We start from the raw sequence: 20,680 nt of genomic DNA, 5'->3' as shown, positions 1-20,680 counted from the left end.
CTCTTGAGTTCAACCTAGAGGATCTATTCTCGGTAGATTACAAGTGGCTTCCGACAATGACTAGACTGCATTGCTCAGAAATCAGGCACAAATCTAGAATTAGATTTAATAAACACTCAGTGATCGGAGACCAATACTATTGCTTTGGCGTCTTTTACCAGCAGCTACGGGACACAACTGCTGTTGTATCTGCGTGTGCTTCGGCATCAACTGTAACAGACCTAATTTCACTCTTGGCTCTGTGTTATCACCAAGCGGCTAGTGCCAAGTGATCTCTCGTGAGCGGCGCTCTGTATCCTGCTTGTATAGGAAATAAATGAGAGCCACTCGTTGAGAAATGGACTTAGCGCCAACCACCTTACTCAGTAAATAAACAACAGATAGATATCTCCACTGGGGAAATATCGTGAGAATGAAACCTAAGGCCGTGGACAGGGCCTGTCCCAACCTGTGTCAGTTAGAGAGGAACTCTCAAACACAGGCTGGCTCCTATCTTAGTGTAGTAATTTGTGTTACCAATCTTACCACAGAAATACAGGAAAAGGACAAAAACCCTGGATATCTTTCTCAGCTAATGAAGCAGTCGGGAGGCAGTCGTCGCACAAAAATGAAGTTCAATAAAAAAGTATTTATTAAGAAGTGAGTTACAAATATAGAGTAATAAAGTATTGAAGAGAGAAAAGGCCACCGAGGTGGCTGTTAGCTATATATGAAAACAGATGTCTCTAGATGCAAAAGTCCAGGAAGAGTGTGCCCATCCCTGGGCGATCGGGGGTTAAATACATCAACCCCTGTGGCAGCACACTGTCATTACATAGCACCCTCCGCCCCTCCCTTCCTGCCCAACTCTCAACCCTTGAGGCACGTAGATACTTCCTGTCACGTCTCACTGGTTCCCAACAGACAGTGTGTGACCTTGGCTTGTCTGGCCTGTTATCAGTTTACTGGCAGCTGGTGAGAAATTGTGTGGGGGAAGTTTTCTAAGCAAACACATTTTAAAGCTATGGCTAAATACTAGCTAAGCATTTGTTTTACATGTTTCAATGATCTCTAATAGTAGGGACCTTGCTGGCCTCTTGGATCGGGTTGATATTGGGCAGGGGGCGCCCCGTAGAATCCTGTGTTAGGATGGCGACGAGGATGGGGTAGGGTCCTTGGTGAGGTTCCCTCGGTGCATATGGGTGGGGGTACGTCGGTGGGCCCCCCCCTGTTGTAGGGACAGCGTTGTATGGTGGATTCCAATTGCTCCATTGCTCGCTGCCTGCGGGCCACCCAGTGGCTGGCGCCCACGCAGCACGGTTGTGTTTCAGCTTCTCTTTTCTCTTCTTGCCGGCCGACACGGCAGATGCCTTGGGCGGGGGCTTTACAGGAGCTCGGGGTATAGGGGTCACATTGATGGCTAGAGCCTCGCTCTCAACAAGTATAGTAGCATTTTTCTTATTTAGCAAGCTGCTAGTAGTTTGTACCCTAAGTGCTTTTCTATTAGTACTGTATTATTAGCTTGTGTGTTAGTCTGTAGTTTATAGCTGTATTGTATTTGTGCTTCAAGCAGTAGGCTATTGGCACTCTGTAGTAGGAATAGTTTCACCCAGGATAGGCCAATTGATTGCCCTGTTAAGTGTCTGGTTTGGCCAGCACTCCTGGCAGACGATTAGCAATCAGTTGAAGTGGCCTTATACCACCAGCTGAAAGCGTCAGCTTTTAAGCGGCGGCCAGCAAACGAAGGCCAGGCGAACAAAGGCGACAGGTCCTGGCCTTCGTCAATGAACGATAAGCTGTATCATTGATTAGTGACATATATAGTAGTGTGATAGATATAGTAGTGTACATGTTTAGTGATCTACAATGTGTTTTCTTCCTATTCCTGTCCTCTCTTCTTCCTGGTGGTCGCACAAACACTGGGTTACACCCAGATGTCGCGACACCACTAATCTCATCTATCCTACTCTTTCAACTCACGTCGAGCAAGTGGTAACGGGAGGGCTTTGGAATTGCCACTCGGCTGTGGTGGAAGGCAAATCTACTTTCATCTCAGCCTACGCATCCTTGCTCTCCCTCAACTTCCTTGCTCTGACTGAGACTTGGATCAGACCAGAAAACACTGCTACGCCCGCGGCTCTGTCAGATGTGTACTCTTTCTCTCACACTCCCAGAGCCGTGCGGACAGGTGGTGGTGCTGGTCTGCTAATTTCCAGAAAATGGAAATACTCTCCTGTTTCACTGTCACAATTCTCTCCTACCTCCTTTGAATTTCATGTGGTCACTGTTTCTCATCCAGTCAAGCTCACCATTGCAGTTGTTTATCGCCCACCGGGCCCTGCTGGTGGCTTCCTGGAGGAGCTGGACCATCTAGTCTCTCACTTCCCTGTCGATGGCTCTGGATTCATCCTTCTGGGTGACTTCAACCTCCCGACTGAGAAGCAGCTAGACCCACTACTTTCGTTTCTCGCCGCCTTTGACCTAGTTATTTCCCCATCTCCTCCTACCCATGAGGCGGGCAACCAACTGGACCTGATCTTCACCAGAGGCTGCTCTACTGCTAACCTGTCTGTCACTCCTCTTTCCAGTGAAAAGGGTAAGAAACTCTCTGATCACTACTTCATGTCCTACTCTCTCTCTCCTCTCCCCCCTCACAGCCCCTCCCTACCCACATGATTTCCTCACGTCACAATCTTCGCTCACTTTCCTCTACTGATCTTTCCTCTTCTGTTCTCTCTGCTCTCCCTGCCCCTGAATCCTTTGCTCTTCTATCCCCTGATACCGCCACAGATCTTCTTTTCTCTACTCTATCCTCTTCTCTCGACCATCTCTGTCCCCTCACCACCAGGCCTGCACGCCAAACTCCACCTGCCCCCTGGTTGTCGGACTCAGTGCGGACTGAGAGACGGAGCCTGAGAGCGGCTGAGCGCAAATGGAGAAATGGCAACCTCCTGGAGGACCTTCTCACCTTCCAATCTCTCATTTCTACTTTTTCCTCCTCTCTATCAGCTGCTAAAGCTGCTTTCTTCTGCACTAAAATTCAGGCTTCTGCTTCCAACCCTAAAAAACTCTTTGAAACTTTCTCCTCTCTCCTGGAACCACCACCCCCTCCTCCCTCCTCGTCCCTCCTCCCTGACGATTTCGCCAACTTCTTTGACAAGAAGGTGAACGATATCCGATCCTCCTTCCCTCCTCCCCCGGCTGGTGCCCTGCGCACTACCCACACCCGTCTGCCTGCCACCCCCCCCTCTCTACCTTCATCTACTCCTCTCCCCCCCTCCCCCTCTCTATCCCACTTTTCTCCCCTCTCCCCTAACGAGGTCCTTCTCCTTATTACCTCTAGTCGCCCCACCTCATGCTCTCTGGACCCGGTCCCATCCACTCTGTTGCAGTCTATTGCACCTGAACTTCTTCCCTTCTTAACCCACCTTATTAACACCTCTCTGACATCTGGCTACTTTCCCTCTACTTTCAAGACTGCCAGAGTCACCCCCCTCCTGAAGAAACCGACACTTGACCCCTCTGAGATCAAGAACTACAGACCGGTTTCCCTTCTATCCTTCCTATCTAAAACTCTCGAACGTGCTGTCTTTAAACAACTGTCCTCCTATCTCCACCAGAACGACCTCCTGGACTCCAACCAGTCTGGGTTCAAAGTGGGTCACTCGACAGAGACTGCCCTCCTGGCAGTGACGGAGTCGCTCCATGCCGCTAGAGCGAACTCTCTCTCCTCCGTTCTGATACTCCTGGACCTGTCTGCAGCGTTCGACACGGTGAACCATCAGATCCTCCTCTCCACCCTCGAGGGGATGGGTGTCTCAGGCTCTGCACTCTCCCTGTTTGCATCCTACCTGACGGGTCGCTCCTACCAGGTGATGCTGAGAGGGTCTGTGTCAGAACCACACAGGCTCACTACTGGGGTTCCCCAAGGCTCGGTTCTGGGTCCTTTTCTTTTCTCTCTCTACACTACATCTCTTGGTGCTGTCATCCACTCCCATGGCTTTTCCTACCACTGCTATGCCGATGACACCCAGCTGATCCTCTCATTCCCCCCCTCTGACACACAAGTGGAGGCATGCATTGCTGCTTGTCTGGCTGACATCTCGGAGTGGATGTCGATGAACCACCTGAAGCTCAACCTGGACAAGACCGAGCTGATGTTCCTCCCGGGGAAGGGCTGTCCGCACCGAGACATGGCCATCACCATTGATAATGCTGTGGTGACGTCAACTCGGACTGCGAAGAATCTGGGTGTGACCTTGGACGATCAACTGTCGTTCTCGGCTAACATCGCATCAGTGACACGGTCCTGCAGATTCCTCCTCTACAACATCAGGAGGATTCGCCCCTTCCTCACGGAGAAGGCAGCCCAGGTGCTCATCCAGGCTCTTGTCATCTCCCGCCTGGACTACTGCAACTCCCTCCTTGCTGGTGCTCCGGCATCAGCCATCAGACCTCTGTAGCTTGTTCAGAAAGCTGCGGCTCGTCTGGTGTTCAACCGCCCCAAGTTCTCCCACACAACTATCCTTCTCCGTTCTCTGCACTGGCTCCCCGTAGCGGCTCGCATTCAGTTTAAAACCCTGGTGCTAGCCTATAGGGCAGTGAAAGGAACAGCTCCTTCTTACCTCCGGGCTATGGTCGATGCCTACACCCCTGCCCGACCACTCCGGTCTGCCACCTCGGGGCGACTGATTGCCTCGTCCCTCAAGGGTCCTTCTGGTCGATCGACACGGTCACGACTTTTTTCTGTTCTGGCCCCACAGTGGTGGAATGAACTTCCCACTGATGTCAGGACAGCAGAGTCACTGCCCATCTTTCGCCGCAGGCTGAAAACCCACCTCTTCAGGAAACACTACCCTTCCTCTTTGCCTGGCCTACTTGTTGTTAACTAGTTGTACGAACTCTTGTTTTATTGTTGTATTGTTTTATTGGATCTTGTTTAGTCGATACACTTATTTGTTTTAGCTCGTGCTCATTTGATTTTGCTATTTTGTCTCATCTGTTTAAGGAAAGTAGGTAGCTGATATATTGCACTTTTACCTTAGTGCTAGGTATACTCTTGGTTGGTGCTCTGGTGATTAGTAGTTTTGTTCCCTACCTATGTTGAATGCACTTATTGTAAGTCGCTTTGGATAAAAGCGTCTGCTAAATGACTGTAATGTAATGTAATTAGAGCGGCCATAGCTGAGTGGTTAGTGAGCCCGCCTAGGGAGCCAGAGGCCCTGGTTGCCCCAGGTACGATTCCAGGCCACGCCAGCATATGTGTCGATGAAATGAAATTTGTCCCTGAGCAAGACTCTTAACCCCTAATTGCTCACAGGCCCTCATTGGAAACCCGCAAGGACTTTCATGAACGTCCTGTTAAAAGGAATTATCCTTATCCTTATAACCCCCCAAATCAAACGCCAGGCCCAACAACCACCAACCGTGCCCTGCCCCCCACCCATCCCCCCTCGACGGAGCCATCGCAAGAACAAGAACGTCCTGTCGGCTTCCCTACGTCTAGAGAATACATTTGATTGCTGAGTTAGGCAGGGTCCATTATGCATAGCCAAAATCATGTCTGGGCCCAAGGCTATTTCAGTTAGCCTTGTAGAAAACAAGGCAATATACAATATTTCCACTGTTATCTAAAATAGAGTTTCCAGGACAAGGAGTGAATTTAAACACTCTGCAAATATAGCAAATTTAACAGGCATTCCATGTAGAGGCAACAGCCAAATAGTTGAATGCCTCAAGCTAAACTTGGCCCTACTTAACATCAGGTCACTTAATAACAAGTCTTCCTCTGTAAATGATATCATCTGTAAAGAGAAACTAGATATTATCTTTCTAACAGAAACTTGGCTTGGTTCTGATGGAGCGGTCCTCTTAGCTGCAGCATGCCCACCAAAGTACAGTTTCATTCACTAAGGACGTGAGGGAAAAAGAGGAGGTGGTCTGGCGAATATCTTTTCTGACACTTTAAAATTCAAACCTCTGACAAACCTTGGCAGTTTTAAATCATTTGAATACCAGGCCACCATATTGGAGAGTCAATCCTCTGTGCTTATGATTAGTATGTATCGACCTCCAAAGTGCAGCAAAGCCTTATTTCTAACAGAAATATCAGAACTTTTATCTATCTGCTCCACTAATTATGACAGAACTCTGATTACTGGAGATGCTAATTTGTATGTTGACATTGTTGACACAGATGTTGTGGCTATGGGTTTCCTACAGTTACTGCACAATTTTGACTTTATTCAACATGTCGTTGGGCCAACACATAAACATGGCCACACCCTGGACTTGGTGATCACTAAAGGTTTGAATATCACTGTTGACAGTATTATTGATAAGCCCGAACTAACAGACCACTATTTATTGTGTTTTAATATGACTGTGTAGTGATATCGGACCAGGTATGGACACAGAAAGCGAATGACTATGGTTTTCGGTTTTGATAAAGCCATAACTGGTTGGCCATGGGCCCATCGCAAAGACCCCCCCCTCCCCCTTTGGACACCGATCTCTAAAGGATCCTGCTTTGAGATAAGGGGGAAGCCTTTATTACTCAATGGCATGCCTTCAGCCAGAAGACACACACAGGCTCTCTCTCTCTGTCTTGCTAGATAAGAGAAACCTTAAACTTTTATGACATGAAAAGAATGTCTTGCTTTTCTGCCACAGTGTGACACACTAACTGAGCACAAGACAATGAGCAACAAGCGAATGTGAATAAACTGTTTTCGTGTCATGTTTTGTCACTTTAAAATATATAATTATTGTCCTGTACTAGGACTACAACAAAAATATGAACTTTGGTGTTTCTAAATGTGATGCTTTTCTGGTAAATTCGACTTCAATGTTTAACTGCTTGCTGTTTTACATAATGCCGTCATGTTTAATACCTAGACAATGCTTAATTCATTGGGATTCCAAATATCCAGTCAAATGTATTAATAGACAGTCCCCCAAGATACTTACTTAGATAAGTTTAGTTTTTCATAATAGGAAGGGAGGTAGCCCCTCACACAGCTGCCTCAAACACGCCTTCAGGGTGATAAGGAGGAGGACTCCTCCTCCTACCTACAAAAGGAGTTGGGGAGACCCTCTCTCTCTCTCTCTTCCACCGCGCTCTCGATGACCAGGGGGTCGACTCATCCCTGAGTCCCTTCTTTCTGCTCTCTCCGGGGTGCCAAATCCCCCACGCCTCTCTCCTGACGACAAAGCATCAACAGAAGGTCGACGAGAAGTCCCTTCCCCCTTTCTACACCCTGTTCTACGCTACGGCACGGACACTAGCTATCCATGCTAGCCAACGCCTCAGGTCAGCCCCACGAGAAGAACCACGGGCCTACGTCCAGCCAAAGCCAGATGCCTGCTCCTGCTCCTGCTGAAAAGCTGCTCCGCTCCTTCTAACACGTGGGCCAAAAGCCACACAATACTGTCTCCTCAATCCGAGTTGAGTGGAGACTGAGGAGGACTGCATGACGTAGTGAAGTAGCAGCACCGACGCCACTGCCTGGACGCTAGCCAAGCCTGCTAGCCAACTACCTCGTGGCCTCTTCCCCAGAGACAATGGAGTCTCCTCCATTCCAATGGACAGGCGAGCATGATGCATTCACATGTGGTGTGGCAGCTGAGTGTAGTTTTGAGGGCAGATTAGCTATTTTTAACCATTGATCTTTCTCTTTTCTTTATGACTTTAATCCCTTCTTCTCCTTTAGTATATTAAAATGTGGCCATTCGATCTGATCAGATTGTAGATCTGTTATGTTGTATATTGTTGAGATTTTAACCGGTTTCCTCATCTTATGAAGTATTGATCTATTGTTCTTTTCCCCATTTCATTGGTTGTTTTATTATCATAGGATTTATCTTAATAAACACTTTATTTTGACCTAAAAGGAAGTCCTTTTCCAAATGATTTCAAAGCAAATATTTCCAATCATTCCCTAACCAGAACCCATGCATCATACTGTGTCAAAGATTCTTGCGTAGCCTTTTTCATGGTTGTGTTGAGGTGCAAATTAATCCCTTAATTTGCACAATTCCTTAATTTTTGGTGAAAATTGATATTTTGATTTTTCAGAAAATATTTTCAATATTTTCATAATTATCATTATTATTTCCCATAATTATTACGCCATGTCCGCTACAACTGTCTCTCATCTAGGGAAAAACAATACAGAATATACTATAAAAAAAACGTTTTTTTAGCTCATCTGCAGCAAACGAGTTTCCTCGTCATCTGGCGTGTGTGCAGGTGCCCCCCCTACTCGATGCTCCCTCAGTGAATGACATGGTTCAACATTTTAATTTCAAATTAGAGTCAGCTCTCGACATAGTGGCTCCTATGAAACTTAACTCTAGAGTAACACCCTGGATCAATGAGCACATGCGCTCACTCAAGAAAGAATGTCGTAAAGCTGAGCGAATTTGGAGAAAAAACAAACTCACTATCCACCTAGATATTTTTAAGAAGTCAACAGTGGCCTATAACAAAGCACTGCGCTTGGCAAGGCAGGCATATTTTTCAGGCATTATCAATGACAACAAGCAAAATGCCAGAGTCTTATTCTCTACCATTGAACATCTCTTAAACCCCCCCCAGGCTTACAAGGAGTCGCTCCCTGCTTCTAAAGCTAAGTGTGATGAGTTTGCATCCTTTTTTTAAAACAACATTTTTAGCATTCGAGCTGGTATTATGAATGCTGCTGCTAGCACTGAAAATGCGGCAAATGGTGCATGGTGCAAAAATGTAGATCACTCCAGAGGAAGCCTAATATCATTCTGCGAAATTAATGAAGAGGAACTCCGTAAAACTATATCACAGATGACATCATCATCTTGTTCACTGGATGCAATACCCACCCCGTTTCTCAAAGAGGTTTTAGACAGTGTGATTGGAGATATCCTAAGAATTGTAAACAGCTCTCTACTTTCAGGCGTCTTTCCAGACTCACTGAAAACGGCTGTAGTCAGGCTGTTACTCAAGAAACACAACCTTGATCCATTGGTGCTGGGTAATTATAGACCAATCTCTAATCTGCCATTTCTGGGCAAGGTCTTAGAAAAAACTTTCTTTCATCAACTGGATGTGTTCCTACAGAAAAATAAGGTTCATAACAAATTCCAATCTGGCTTCAGGAAAGGTCATAGCACAGAAACAGCACTTGTAAAAGTAATTAATGATCTTAGGGTGTCCGCTGACGACAAAAATGTATCTGTTCTCCTACTCCTTGATTTAACCGCTGCTTTTGATACGATTGATCACACAATTCTACTACAACGCATGGAGTACTGGATTGGTTTGTCAGGCACAGCCTTGTCTTGGTTTTACTCTTACCTAACAGGCAGAAGCTATTTTGTCAGCCTAGCTAACTTTGACTCAGACAAACACGACATCTTTTCTGGTATTCCATAGGGCTCAATTCTGGGTCCCTTAGTGTTCTCCTTGTATATGCTACCGCTGGGAGAACTCATCGCCGATCACGGAGTGAACTTCCATTTCTATGCTGATGATACCCAGCTGTATCTTTCGGTAGCTCCAGACGACCCCTGCGCTCTAGACCCATTGTTGACCTGTCTGTCCAGTATAAAATGCTGGATGAGTGAGAACTTTCTTAAGCTAAATGAGGATAAAACAGAAGTTCTCATAATTGGCTCCAGTGAGCAGAGAGAATCAATAATAAGTAGACTTGGTAACCTGGCTGTAGAAAGTAACACCACAGTAAAGAACCTGGGGGTTATTATCGATTCTGAGTTGAATTTTAATACACACATTAATCATGTCACCAAGATTGCTTTCTTTCATCTTAGAAATATTGCGCGAATTAAAGACTATCTGTCGTTAGACGATGCAAAAACGTTGATCCACGCTTTTGTTTTCTCTCGGCTTGATTACTGCAACGCACTCTACTCTGGCCTGCCAAAGAAAACAACTGACAGATTACAACTTGTTCAAAATGCGGCAGCCAGAATTTTAACTAAAACTAGGATGAGAGAACATATCACTCCAGTTCTAGCTTCACTACACTGGCTCCTGGTTGTTTTTAGGATTGATTTTAAAATTATTTTAATAGTTTATAAAGCTCTAAATGGTCTGGCACCTTCCTACCTCTATGACTGCCTAGAGAGATATGTTCCAAACCGGGCCCTCAGGTCTTCAAGTGCTGACCTGCTCGAGGTGCCTACAATGAAAATACGGTGAAGCAGCATTCTGCTTTTACGGACCAACAGTGTGGAATAAACTCCCATTACACCTAAGACAGGCAGCCTCTGTCGATAGCTTTAAAGCACAGCTCAAGACCTATTACTTCACTCTTGCTTTTAGCTGATTCTTTGGTTGATTTTTAAGTCCTCACTGTATTGCCTATTTTAATGTTGTTTTATGCTTTTGCTTTTATTTTATTTTATTTTATTTTTGTTTGCTTTATTGTTAAATTGGTTGTAACTGTAACTGTATTCTTGCTCTGTAAAGCACTTTGCGCTGCATTTCATGTCATGAAAGGTGCTATACAAATAAAGTTTATTATTATTATTATTATTAATGAAGTCAATAGATGATCAATCAATCAATGTTTTGGGGTGCCGGTTGTCAAGTGGTTAAGGGTGTCCCAGGTTTGATTCCCAAGCCCGACGGCGGATTTGCTGCATGTCATTCATTCCCTGACTCCCTGTTTCATGCTTCTCTCCACTGTACCTACTAAATAAAGGCAGAAAGGCCCCCAAAATATCTCATACAAATACAGTAAATGCTTGTTTTGTGTCACAGGTTCACGTTCCCCGAGGCGGGGCTGTTCCAGTGCAGTGTGACAGAGTTGGTGTTTGGAACGAAAAGGGAAGCAGAAGTCCTCTACAAGACTGTTCAGTGGGATGAGGACCAGCTCCAGTCAACAGAAGGGACTCCTGCAGGTCCTCTGTTTGACATCCAGTGTCCTCAGCAGTCTGTCTGCCAGCTACACCTCCCACACTGTGAGGTCACACCCGGTGAGGAGCTGCTCTTAGTATTGTACAATCATTTTCAAGCTTCTTGTTCAAATTGACAAAGTGTAACAGACAATAATATGTTGGGAACTAATGTGGGATGTTGTATTTGATGGCATGTTGTTAAAGAGACCATGTTAGACCCGGTGCCTAACATGGTGTCTAACATGTTGCGTACCGGGTTGACCCGGTAGGCAACATGTTAGACCCAGTAGGTAGAACACAGAACACATTGTGTCGTGTCTGATTTTCACACATCAGAATGATAGGATTCATAATAAATCTGCTAAATGTAAAAACCCTTTCACAGTTGATGACCTTTCTGTGGCCCACATCTCTGATCACGGGGTGGTGGACTTCTTAGAACCGCTGGAAGTGACCAAGACTCACGTGGTCGTAAATGTGACCCATCTGTGTCACGTTGGGCTGTGGAAGAGAATTACCAAACTATTTAAATGTAAACCAACCAAAGGTCAAATTCTGCTGTTCCTTCAACGACCAAGCACACTGAATGTATTTTTGCTGCCAGCCAATGTGGGGATTGAAGAGGTAAAGTATGTTCTATTAACTAGCACCTCAGAGGCTTTGAATCTATTTAAACTTATCGTACTTCAACATGAAATAGATTGAGATTTTGAAAAGACAAGAGGATAGACTGTAGTTGTGACAACAACTTAAGCCCAGCGTTAACTGTAGTAGGCTATAAGGACAAAAGTACCCTGGTATTAATGGAAACAAAGCCTGCGTACATACTGTACAGTAGCCTGTAAAAACTTCCCATGTACCAGACAGTATGAGTGAACCAGCTGGTCAAGTTGTCTTGGTGTTCTTGTAGGTGATGTCAAAGCCTTACAACAAAGATGATACATACATCAAGACTCCGGGAGCCTGTTCTCTCACCCCAGAAGAAGTCTACAGTCTGCACTGCAGTCTCCACTGTCCTCCACATGACGTACAACCTAAGGTATCACAAACTGAACTCCTGGTATAACCTGATTTTATATAGCAGTAGATATCAGATGCTAAAATTACATTCTGAGTTTAGCATTTCCACCCATACAACACCCTAACACGATTTTCCGCCATTTACACATTTTTTACTACTACTACTACAACTCCCCCTTAACTGGACTAAACGTCAGGCAGACCCAGACTGTAGGGTGGGCAGACATCTGTCCCGACCGTGTCGGAGCCATAAGAAAGAGAGGAGAGGGACAGAGAGAAGGGGAGAGAGAAGGAGGGGGAGAGAGAGACACAAGCAAAAGCAATAATAGCAGCAACAAAAGTAAAAACAGACAAATATTACAATAATATAATAATACGTATTATAAGTACTAATAAGTACTAGCAACAGCAGTAGTGAGAACTATGACAGCAATAACAGCAGGTACAAAAGCAGTATAATATAATAACAATAATGCTATAATAGTGTAAAATAATAATATATATACTGTATATTGGTATTATAATAATAATAATAATAATAATAATAACTAGAAAAAGTGCTCCTCGGAGCACAGGTCTCCGCCAGGTTAGGTAGGTTATTGTGGGCCAACAATGTTCGGAATTTGCCAATCAGGATGGAATATGAAAAATCGGACAGAACCATCTTGATCACTTGACTATAGAGATAATGGGTACCGATTTGCATGATGATTGGACAACATTTGTAGGAGTAATACAAAAAAGAAAAGTGTTGAAAAAATCGGCCTCCCGGTGGCGCTATAATAGGGCAATGTTAAAGGGTGGCATTTGTTCTTCAACATAGTGCGACTGTGCGTGCAAAGTGTCACCTCAATCGGACGCTGCGTTCATGATTTGTGGCATTTTGTTCAAAACAGGCCACTTCTGCAAACTTTAGATGTCAATGTTAGCCAATCAAGATGAAATATGAAAAATCAAACAGTTCCATCTTGATCACATGACTATAGAGATCATGTGTACGGATTTGTGTGAAATTTGGATAAAATCTGAAGGCTTAATATCCAAAAATGTGTTTTACATAAGTGGGCCTCCTGGTGGCGCTATAAAGGCAAATGTGAAAAATGCAGGAAAGATGTTTTTCCTTGGCCTCTAGGGAGTGTGTGTGCAAAGTTTCATGCAGATTGGTGCAGTTATAGTTAAAAACACAAATCAGCCTTTTATAGCATATATGAAATTTCATGGAAATCGCAAGCTGCATTCATGATTTGAGGCATTTTGTTCAAAGCGGACCAATCCTGCAAATTTTGGAAGCCAACCTTAGCCAATGAGGATGGAATATGGGAAATCGGACAGATCCGTGTTGATCACATGACTATAGAGATACTGTGTACCGATTTTGCATGACGTTTGGATTAAATCTGTAGGAGTAATATTAAAAAATGGGTTTTGCACAAATCGGCCTCCAGGTGGCACTATAACAGGCCCATGTGAAAAATTTGAGGCAGAGGTTCTGAATTGGCATCCAGGTAGTGTGTGTGCACAGTTTGGCAGCGACCGGGCCAACGGTGCCGGAGATTAGCTGGTAACACACGGACAGGACACACACACACACACACGGACGGACGGACGGACGGACGGACGGACGGACAGGGGGTAAAACATACTCTCTCGCCATGCCTTTCGGCCTGGCGGAGACAATAATAATAATAAATATAGCTGTTAGCAGCTAAACACAATATGCTATGCAATACGCACAATAAACCATAGAAACAGAATAGATTGAACTTGAGAGAAAGCAGACCATTGCAATTAAAAAATGAGCAAAAATCTACACAGCTGAGCAGAGTGCTGAGGGGATTGTGGATATAGTAATGTATCTCTGTATTGTGTTGCTTATAATGCATATTTCAAACTTGTTTAAATAATGCCGTTATCTTGACAAAAGTTAGCAAATTTGTGTACTTCATCTAGACAACACAGATGAGTTGTAGCATTCTAATTAGGCTCATGCATTTAGTTTAGTTTAGTTTTAGTTTTCTACCGCTGTAAGAAGTTAACTTTAAACCTTTTGACTGATTGATTGATTGAATACTTTGTTAACAGTTAGCAGAAAAAAGCACAAAGACACAGTTTTATACAAAGGCAAAGGATAAACCCAAGAAAGCCATACACACCTAGTGATAATAGGATGGGTAAATGCAGAGGACGAATTACATATACTTATACTGTACAGTGACAAAAAACACCCCAAGGAGTGGGGATTATATTATATTATATTATATTATATTATATTATATTATATAACTCCCCCGGCCATTTGTACCAGACTAGATTTTCCACATTTCTGCATTGTCTTCAAAACACAGTTTTTGCTAGTAATCCTACAAATTTTGTCAAACCCTCACATAAATCGGTACACATTATCTCTGGGGCCATGTGATCATTTCAGATTACAATTGGCTATGACTGACGTCCAAATCGATCTCAAAATCAAGAATGTCAACCAAAGAACACGATTTTTGGGCATCTCCTCATTTATCATTTAGAGTGCACTCTAGTGAAGTATTTTGCAACATGTACCCTGACTCTGAGTCATCATGAGTAGTCTGGGATGACTAAATACTACTTGTATTGTCTTGATGATGAATTGAATACATAGGACCACAATGGAAACAAGCCTCCAGGGCTTTTTTGTGTTGAGCTTTTAGCATTGCTTGCATAATTGTACTTGCTGTAGCGTTTGCAACTTGTTAATTAAGTATTGAATCAATCAAAGCAGTAATACATCAATGCAATAGTAAAACAGTTTTATGTGTCTTTAGGCTTCGCAGCCTTTTTGTCAGAAATATGGACCAAATTACTATCCAACATTCATGGTGAAGATGAATCTCAATACAGAAGTCGTCTCATTGAAGGTACAAGGACCTGAGAAGGAACACGTGTGGGCGCATATCCTGAGTGTTAAAGGTACAGTTGTTCATTCATTGTGAGTTATGGGGAATATTTCATTACTGTTTACATTTGCACCTTTTGTCCAGATTTGTCCATGCATTGTGCATTGTGTGCATTTAAGTATTGTGTGTCTCCTTCTGATGATGAGACTGTAGTCCACTATTCATTGCATTAGAACACCTGGATCCCCTTCTGTATGCAGGAGGCAGCCATTATTACCATTATTACATACCATACTTTACTACAGGCACTACTCCTAAACGATGTGTATAACCCAAACATAGCTTCATTATATGTCTCTTGTCTACTTTTACTGTGGCATGTGTCACCCAGCAAGGGCTCTAATATGCAATACCGCTGCTGAGACACCACAATCAGCAAGCAAGTCGTTTTGAAAATAAGTACAACTTTATTATAAGCTAAGATATATAAAACATTTAGCAATAAGTTTAGCAATAAGTAATTACCCCAGCGTTGTTCCCACCCACTCTCTAAACAGCCCAAGTAATACCAAAACACTTCAATAATAAAAGATGCCACGGCAAATCAAATGCACACTTAAAGATCACTGCAATAAGCCTACTAACATAGGATAACACTTCTATTGAAATTACAACAGTAAAATCCAAATCATGCGTGTTCACCAGAAGGGGGCAGTATGAGACAGGCTATGAAACCCCACTGAGAATAATCCCACCCCAACCCCTCTTAACTAGCCACAATAACAGTTAATGAATCAAAATGAATATAATAACTTAATATAAAATCCCAAACTCACGGCCCCAGAGCCCAGATGCTCAATCTCAGTCCTCCTCCAATCGAGGCCCAGCCCGGCAGAGTGACGTCACTGTCCCTTGTCCAATCGGGGCTCCGGACAAGGAGAAGCATGTGGCGTCGGTTGCCTGGCAACAAGTCCCGGTAAGCAGTGTCCCGCGGCTATTCAGAGCCGCGTTGAAGTCCGTTGGGCCGTGACGATCCAGGACCAAGGCACCAAGCGTGATGACGAACGTGGGCCACGGCCGTAGGTAGAAACTGAGGAGGAAACAGAGGCTCTGTAAGCGATGGTGGCAGGAATCAACGTAGCGTCTCACTCACACAATGCTGAAAGAGCTCGGAGGGACCGTCCCTTTTAGGCTGGGTTGGCTGGCATGTAGCAGTAATCAATCTGCGTGGTCGCGGTGATCCTCAGCGGGACGTCGGGTGCGATCAACGCTGTTCTGCGGCGTCCAGGAGCGGAAACTGGAAAGGAGGATAAGGCTCGTAAGTAACGGTCAGATTTGCATTATAGCACCACACTCACAGAAATGGATCTCGTGGGTAACGTACCTTTTTAAGCAGGGTTAACTGGCATATCAGCAGGGGCTCAGTGTTGTCGGCGAGCAGCGTGGTCGTGGTGGCGTGCAGCGTAGTGTCGGCGTTTGGTGCAGTCAGCGGCGTGTCCCTCTGACTCGTGCTGCCGAATAATGCCTCCTTTATACCGCTGCCATCCAATAACAAGGCTTCAGGTATCACCTCCGCCTGTTTCACCGCCCTCTCATTCCCTACAGTGGGAAAAGGGAAAACACAGAACCACCCCCTGTCCAACACAGGCACTTGGCAGTATAACAACACTTCCCTCAGTCCATTCTCTATATTGTCTCTGTTTACAGCCACTCATTGCCAAGTTCATGTCCACAGGTGACACATGCGCTACATGTGTTATGCACAACTAAACCTTTAGACATAGTTAAAAACAAAAAATCACAGACCCAAGAAGGAACATGATGATTTTGTTTCAGCGTCTTTTGACCAAAGATATGGCTAAAATAACTAGAAAAAGTGCTCCTCGGAGCACAGGTCTACAGGTCAGGTAGGTTATTGTGGCCTCCTGGTGGCGCTATAATAGGCCAATGTGAAAAGGGTGCCATTTATTCTTAGGCCTTGCACGGCAATCGGACACTGCATTCATGATTTGAGGCATTTTGTTCAAAAAAAGTGTTTTGCTAAATTAGACCTGCTGGTGGCGCTATAACAGGCAAATGTTAAAAGGGTAGCATTTGTTCCTCAACATAGTGTGAATGTGCGTGCAAAGTTTGACCGCAATCGGACGCTGTGTTCATGATTTGCGGCATTTTGTTCAAAACGGGCCACTCCTGCAAACTTTAGATACGTGAATCTTAGCCAATCGGGATGGAATATGAAAAATTAAGAAAGAGAGGAGGAAAAAAAAAAAACAGATCCGTCTTGATCACATGACTATAGAGATCATGTGTACAGATTTGCGTGAAACGTGGATAAAATCGGAAGGAGTAATGTAAAGAAATATGTTTTACATAAGTCGGCCTCCTGGTGGCGCTATAAAAGGCAGATGTGAAAAATGCAGGGCAAAGGTTTTTCCTTGACCTCTAGGGAGTGCGCATACAAAGTTTTACACAGATTGGTGCAGTTATAGGTAAAAACACGAATCGGGCTGTTATAGCGCCACCATGAGGCTGATTAGAAAAATCTCAAGTGGCATTTCTTCCTCGGCATAGTGGGAATGTACGTGCAAAGTTTCACGGAAATTACATGCTGTGTTCATGATTTGAGGCATTTTGTTCAAAACGGAGCAGTCCTGCAAACTTTGGAAGCCATTTTTTGCCAATCAGGATGGAACATGAAAAATCTGAAAGACCCGTTTGGTTTAATGACTATAGAGATACTGTGTCCGTTTGCGTGATTTTTTGACAAAATCTGTAGGAGTACTGTGAAAAAAATGTGTTTTGCAAAAAACTGCCTCCTGGTGGCGCTATAACAGGGCCATGTGAAAAAAATTGGGCAGGGGTTCTGAATTGGCATCCAGGGAGTGTGTGTGCACAGTTTGGCCAGTGGGAACAATGCCCCCATACGGTTAGAAAGGCAGACAGACGGGCAGGCAGGCAGACATTACATTACATTACATTACATTACATTACATTACATTACATTACAGTCATTTAGCAGACGCTTTCATCCAAAGCGACTTACGATAAGTGCATTCAACATAGGTAGGGAAAGAAACTACTAATCACCAGAAGTCTGAAGTGCTGTATTTTTATGTTGATATTTGAACTGTTTGGTTGCTACTATATATGTCTATGAAATTAATACCAAGGACCCCAACGGAAACAAGTCCGCAAGGACTTTTTTGGTCTGACCTTTTAGACAAAAATTATCATAAATTTAGCTGTGTTGTTTTACATTATATTTGCCTAATAACAATTTCAATCAATTACATTTCAATTCGTCTAAAAACAATTAAGCAACCAAGAGTATACCTAGCGCTAAGGTAAAAGTGCAATATATGAGCTACCTACTTTCTTAAACAGATGAGACAAATAGCAAAATCAAATGAGCAAGAGCTAAAACAAGTAAGTGTATTGAATAAACAGGATCCAATAAAACAATAAAACAAGAGTTCGTACAACTAGTTAACAACAAGTAGGCAAGGCGAAGAGGAAGGGTAGTGTTTCCTGAAGAGGTGGGTTTTCAGCCTGCGGCGAAAGATGGGCAGTGACTCTGCTGTCCTGACATCAGTGACTCTGCTGTCCTGACATCAGTGTCTCTGCTGTCCTGACATCAGTGACTCTGCTGTCCTGACATCAGTGACTCTGCTGTCCTGACATCAGTGACTCTGCTGTCCTGACATCAGTGTCTCTGCTGTCCTGACATCAGTGTCTCTGCTGTCCTGACATCAGTGTCTCTGCTGTCCTGACATCAGTGTCTCTGCTGTCCTGACATCAGTGTCTCTGCTGTCCTGACATCAGTGACTCTGCTGTCCTGACATCAGTGACTCTGCTGTCCTGACATCAGTGACTCTGCTGTCCTGACATCAGTGTCTCTGCTGTCCTGACATCAGTGTCTCTGCTGTCCTGACATCAGTGTCTCTGCTGTCCTGACATCAGTGTCTCTGCTGTCCTGACATCAGTGACTCTGCTGTCCTGACATCAGTGACTCTGCTGTCCTGACATCAGTGACTCTGCTGTCCTGACATCAGTGACTCTGCTGTCCTGACACTGTGGAGCCAGAACAGAAAAAACGCTGTGACCAGGCAACACACTCTCAGGTCCTCTGAGATGCACAAGCCTTTGAGGTAGATTGGTCGTACAGTTCTTGAGTTATGTGGGGAAAGTTACACAGACATGCAGAGATTGTATGCATTTATACATAGATTCTTGCATTATTTAACTAATTAATCAGAATTAAAATTATATCCTTAATTGTGCAGCCAGCTGCTACTTTGATGACTAAAATAATGTAATATGATTAGATTATTTATTTATTTAGATTCATTCCAATTCATATTTAAATAATAAATAATATTAATCATGTGTGTAAACACTGCAGTAAAGGCTTTCACTTCATGTCATCCACAGAACAAATTGAACCAACGAGAATGAACCCCAGGCTTTCTGTTTCAGGTACACACTCATTATCTTCACAGTACAGTATGTTTTGTTCTTTCTTTTTGAACTTAACAATCTTAAGACAGTCCATTTACAGTATGTTATCCTTTGATTTGCACAAAGACAAACAGGATTTCTTGAGGGACAATCGGGAGGCTTTAGTCAGTAAAGTGAAGATTGTGGGTCCTATCGTTGATTATCTACTGCAAAGTAAGGGCATCCATACTGAAACGGCCGCCAAGGTCCAAGCTGAGACCATACCCCAAGAAAGCATGAGGAAGATCCTTGAGAGTGTGACCACCGCTGAAGCAGCAGAGATCTTGTTCAAAGCTCTTGTCAAAAATGCGAAGTTGGTCATGATGGAGTTACTACCAGGGGCAGATCTACGGTGGGTGGACCTGCATAGAGAGGCACAGGCCTACCCAGATTGATTTGCATGAGTTACACATTGTCCAAATGTAAAGTTATCCAAACATACATAATGTAAATCAAATGAACGGAGGCATGCATAATGGGATAATGTACAATGTTGTTGGAACATGAACACACCCAATGTGACGCTGAGCCTTCCTCACATTTGTTTATATGTATTTTTGTCATGTGCAGAACCTTTAAAATGTTTACCAATATCTGCTGTGTTTCATTATTCATCAGGCTGTTTATATGGGAAAACATTTTGTACAAATAAAACTAACCCTTGGATAAGATGTGACTTCTTTTTACAATGAAATGTTTTGGTCTACAGTTCAATTCCCACAAAATCACATCCTTTCAACTCCATAGAAAAGGTTGACATCACAGGTGGAAGAGCCACTTCTGTGGTTTTAGTCTTTGTTTTTGGAGTGGCTTGTAGCCTAAGTTCAACACATATCTATTGCATTGATCTTAGGCAGTTGGAATTAGCCAGGGGGAAAGTGCTTCAGAAATTACTTTTGCTAACATGTTTGGGTAAAAGCTGACAACCTATTTATTTTGGTTAGAAGACGTTTTAGGATGGTTGTCTTGTTGAATTTCTTTTCTGGTGACTTAGAAGCTCTTTAATGTTTAAATGCTCATTTCATGCTATAGTCAAATAATCTGTACTTAATAATGTGCTTAATTCTTTACTTTGAAATATATATTTTTGTAATTGATATTAAAGGACAAATAAAAGAACAATATTTTGAATGTTATCGCAATAGATTTGTAAATATTACGGTAAAAGATACATTTGAGGCAACTTCTTTGTGCCATTTTTGTCCAAATGTTTACTCTGTTTTAAAAATTACGCAATGCAACATACATCACACCAAAAGGGATAACATACAGCAGGTCTAAGACGAGACTAAAAATGTAAACCTTTACAACATTTTCAATTTGTCATGCTAAATAGACAATAAAACAATACAATTTATATAACATAATGACAACACTCAATACTGATGTGACTAACTGTACCTGGGTATTAT

At 43.6% G+C, this 20,680-nt stretch overlaps 1 protein-coding gene across 1 annotated transcript in view; it reads left to right on the top strand.

Moving 5' to 3' along the window:
- Positions 1–19,874, top strand: part of LOC308081567 (uncharacterized protein) — an 85,890-nt gene extending 66,016 nt beyond the window's left edge. Inside the window, exons 14-19 of the mRNA XM_080457933.1 lie at positions 10,742–10,956; positions 11,264–11,502; positions 11,789–11,917; positions 14,700–14,844; positions 19,203–19,247; positions 19,356–19,874. Of these exons, the coding sequence (XP_080314059.1) occupies positions 10,742–10,956; positions 11,264–11,502; positions 11,789–11,917; positions 14,700–14,844; positions 19,203–19,247; positions 19,356–19,663 (1,081 nt within the window). The 3' untranslated portion in view covers positions 19,664–19,874. The remainder of the gene's footprint in view (positions 1–10,741; positions 10,957–11,263; positions 11,503–11,788; positions 11,918–14,699; positions 14,845–19,202; positions 19,248–19,355) is intronic.
- Positions 19,875–20,680: the final 806 nt, after the last annotated feature.

Source organism: Gymnoscopelus braueri, assembly GCF_963280865.1.
Source record: "Gymnoscopelus braueri genome assembly, contig: SCAFFOLD_247, whole genome shotgun sequence".
NCBI classification, from domain to species: domain Eukaryota; kingdom Metazoa; phylum Chordata; class Actinopteri; order Myctophiformes; family Myctophidae; genus Gymnoscopelus; species Gymnoscopelus braueri.
Note: the sequence above shows the minus strand (reverse complement) of the source record. Positions and strands in the feature narration are given on the sequence as shown.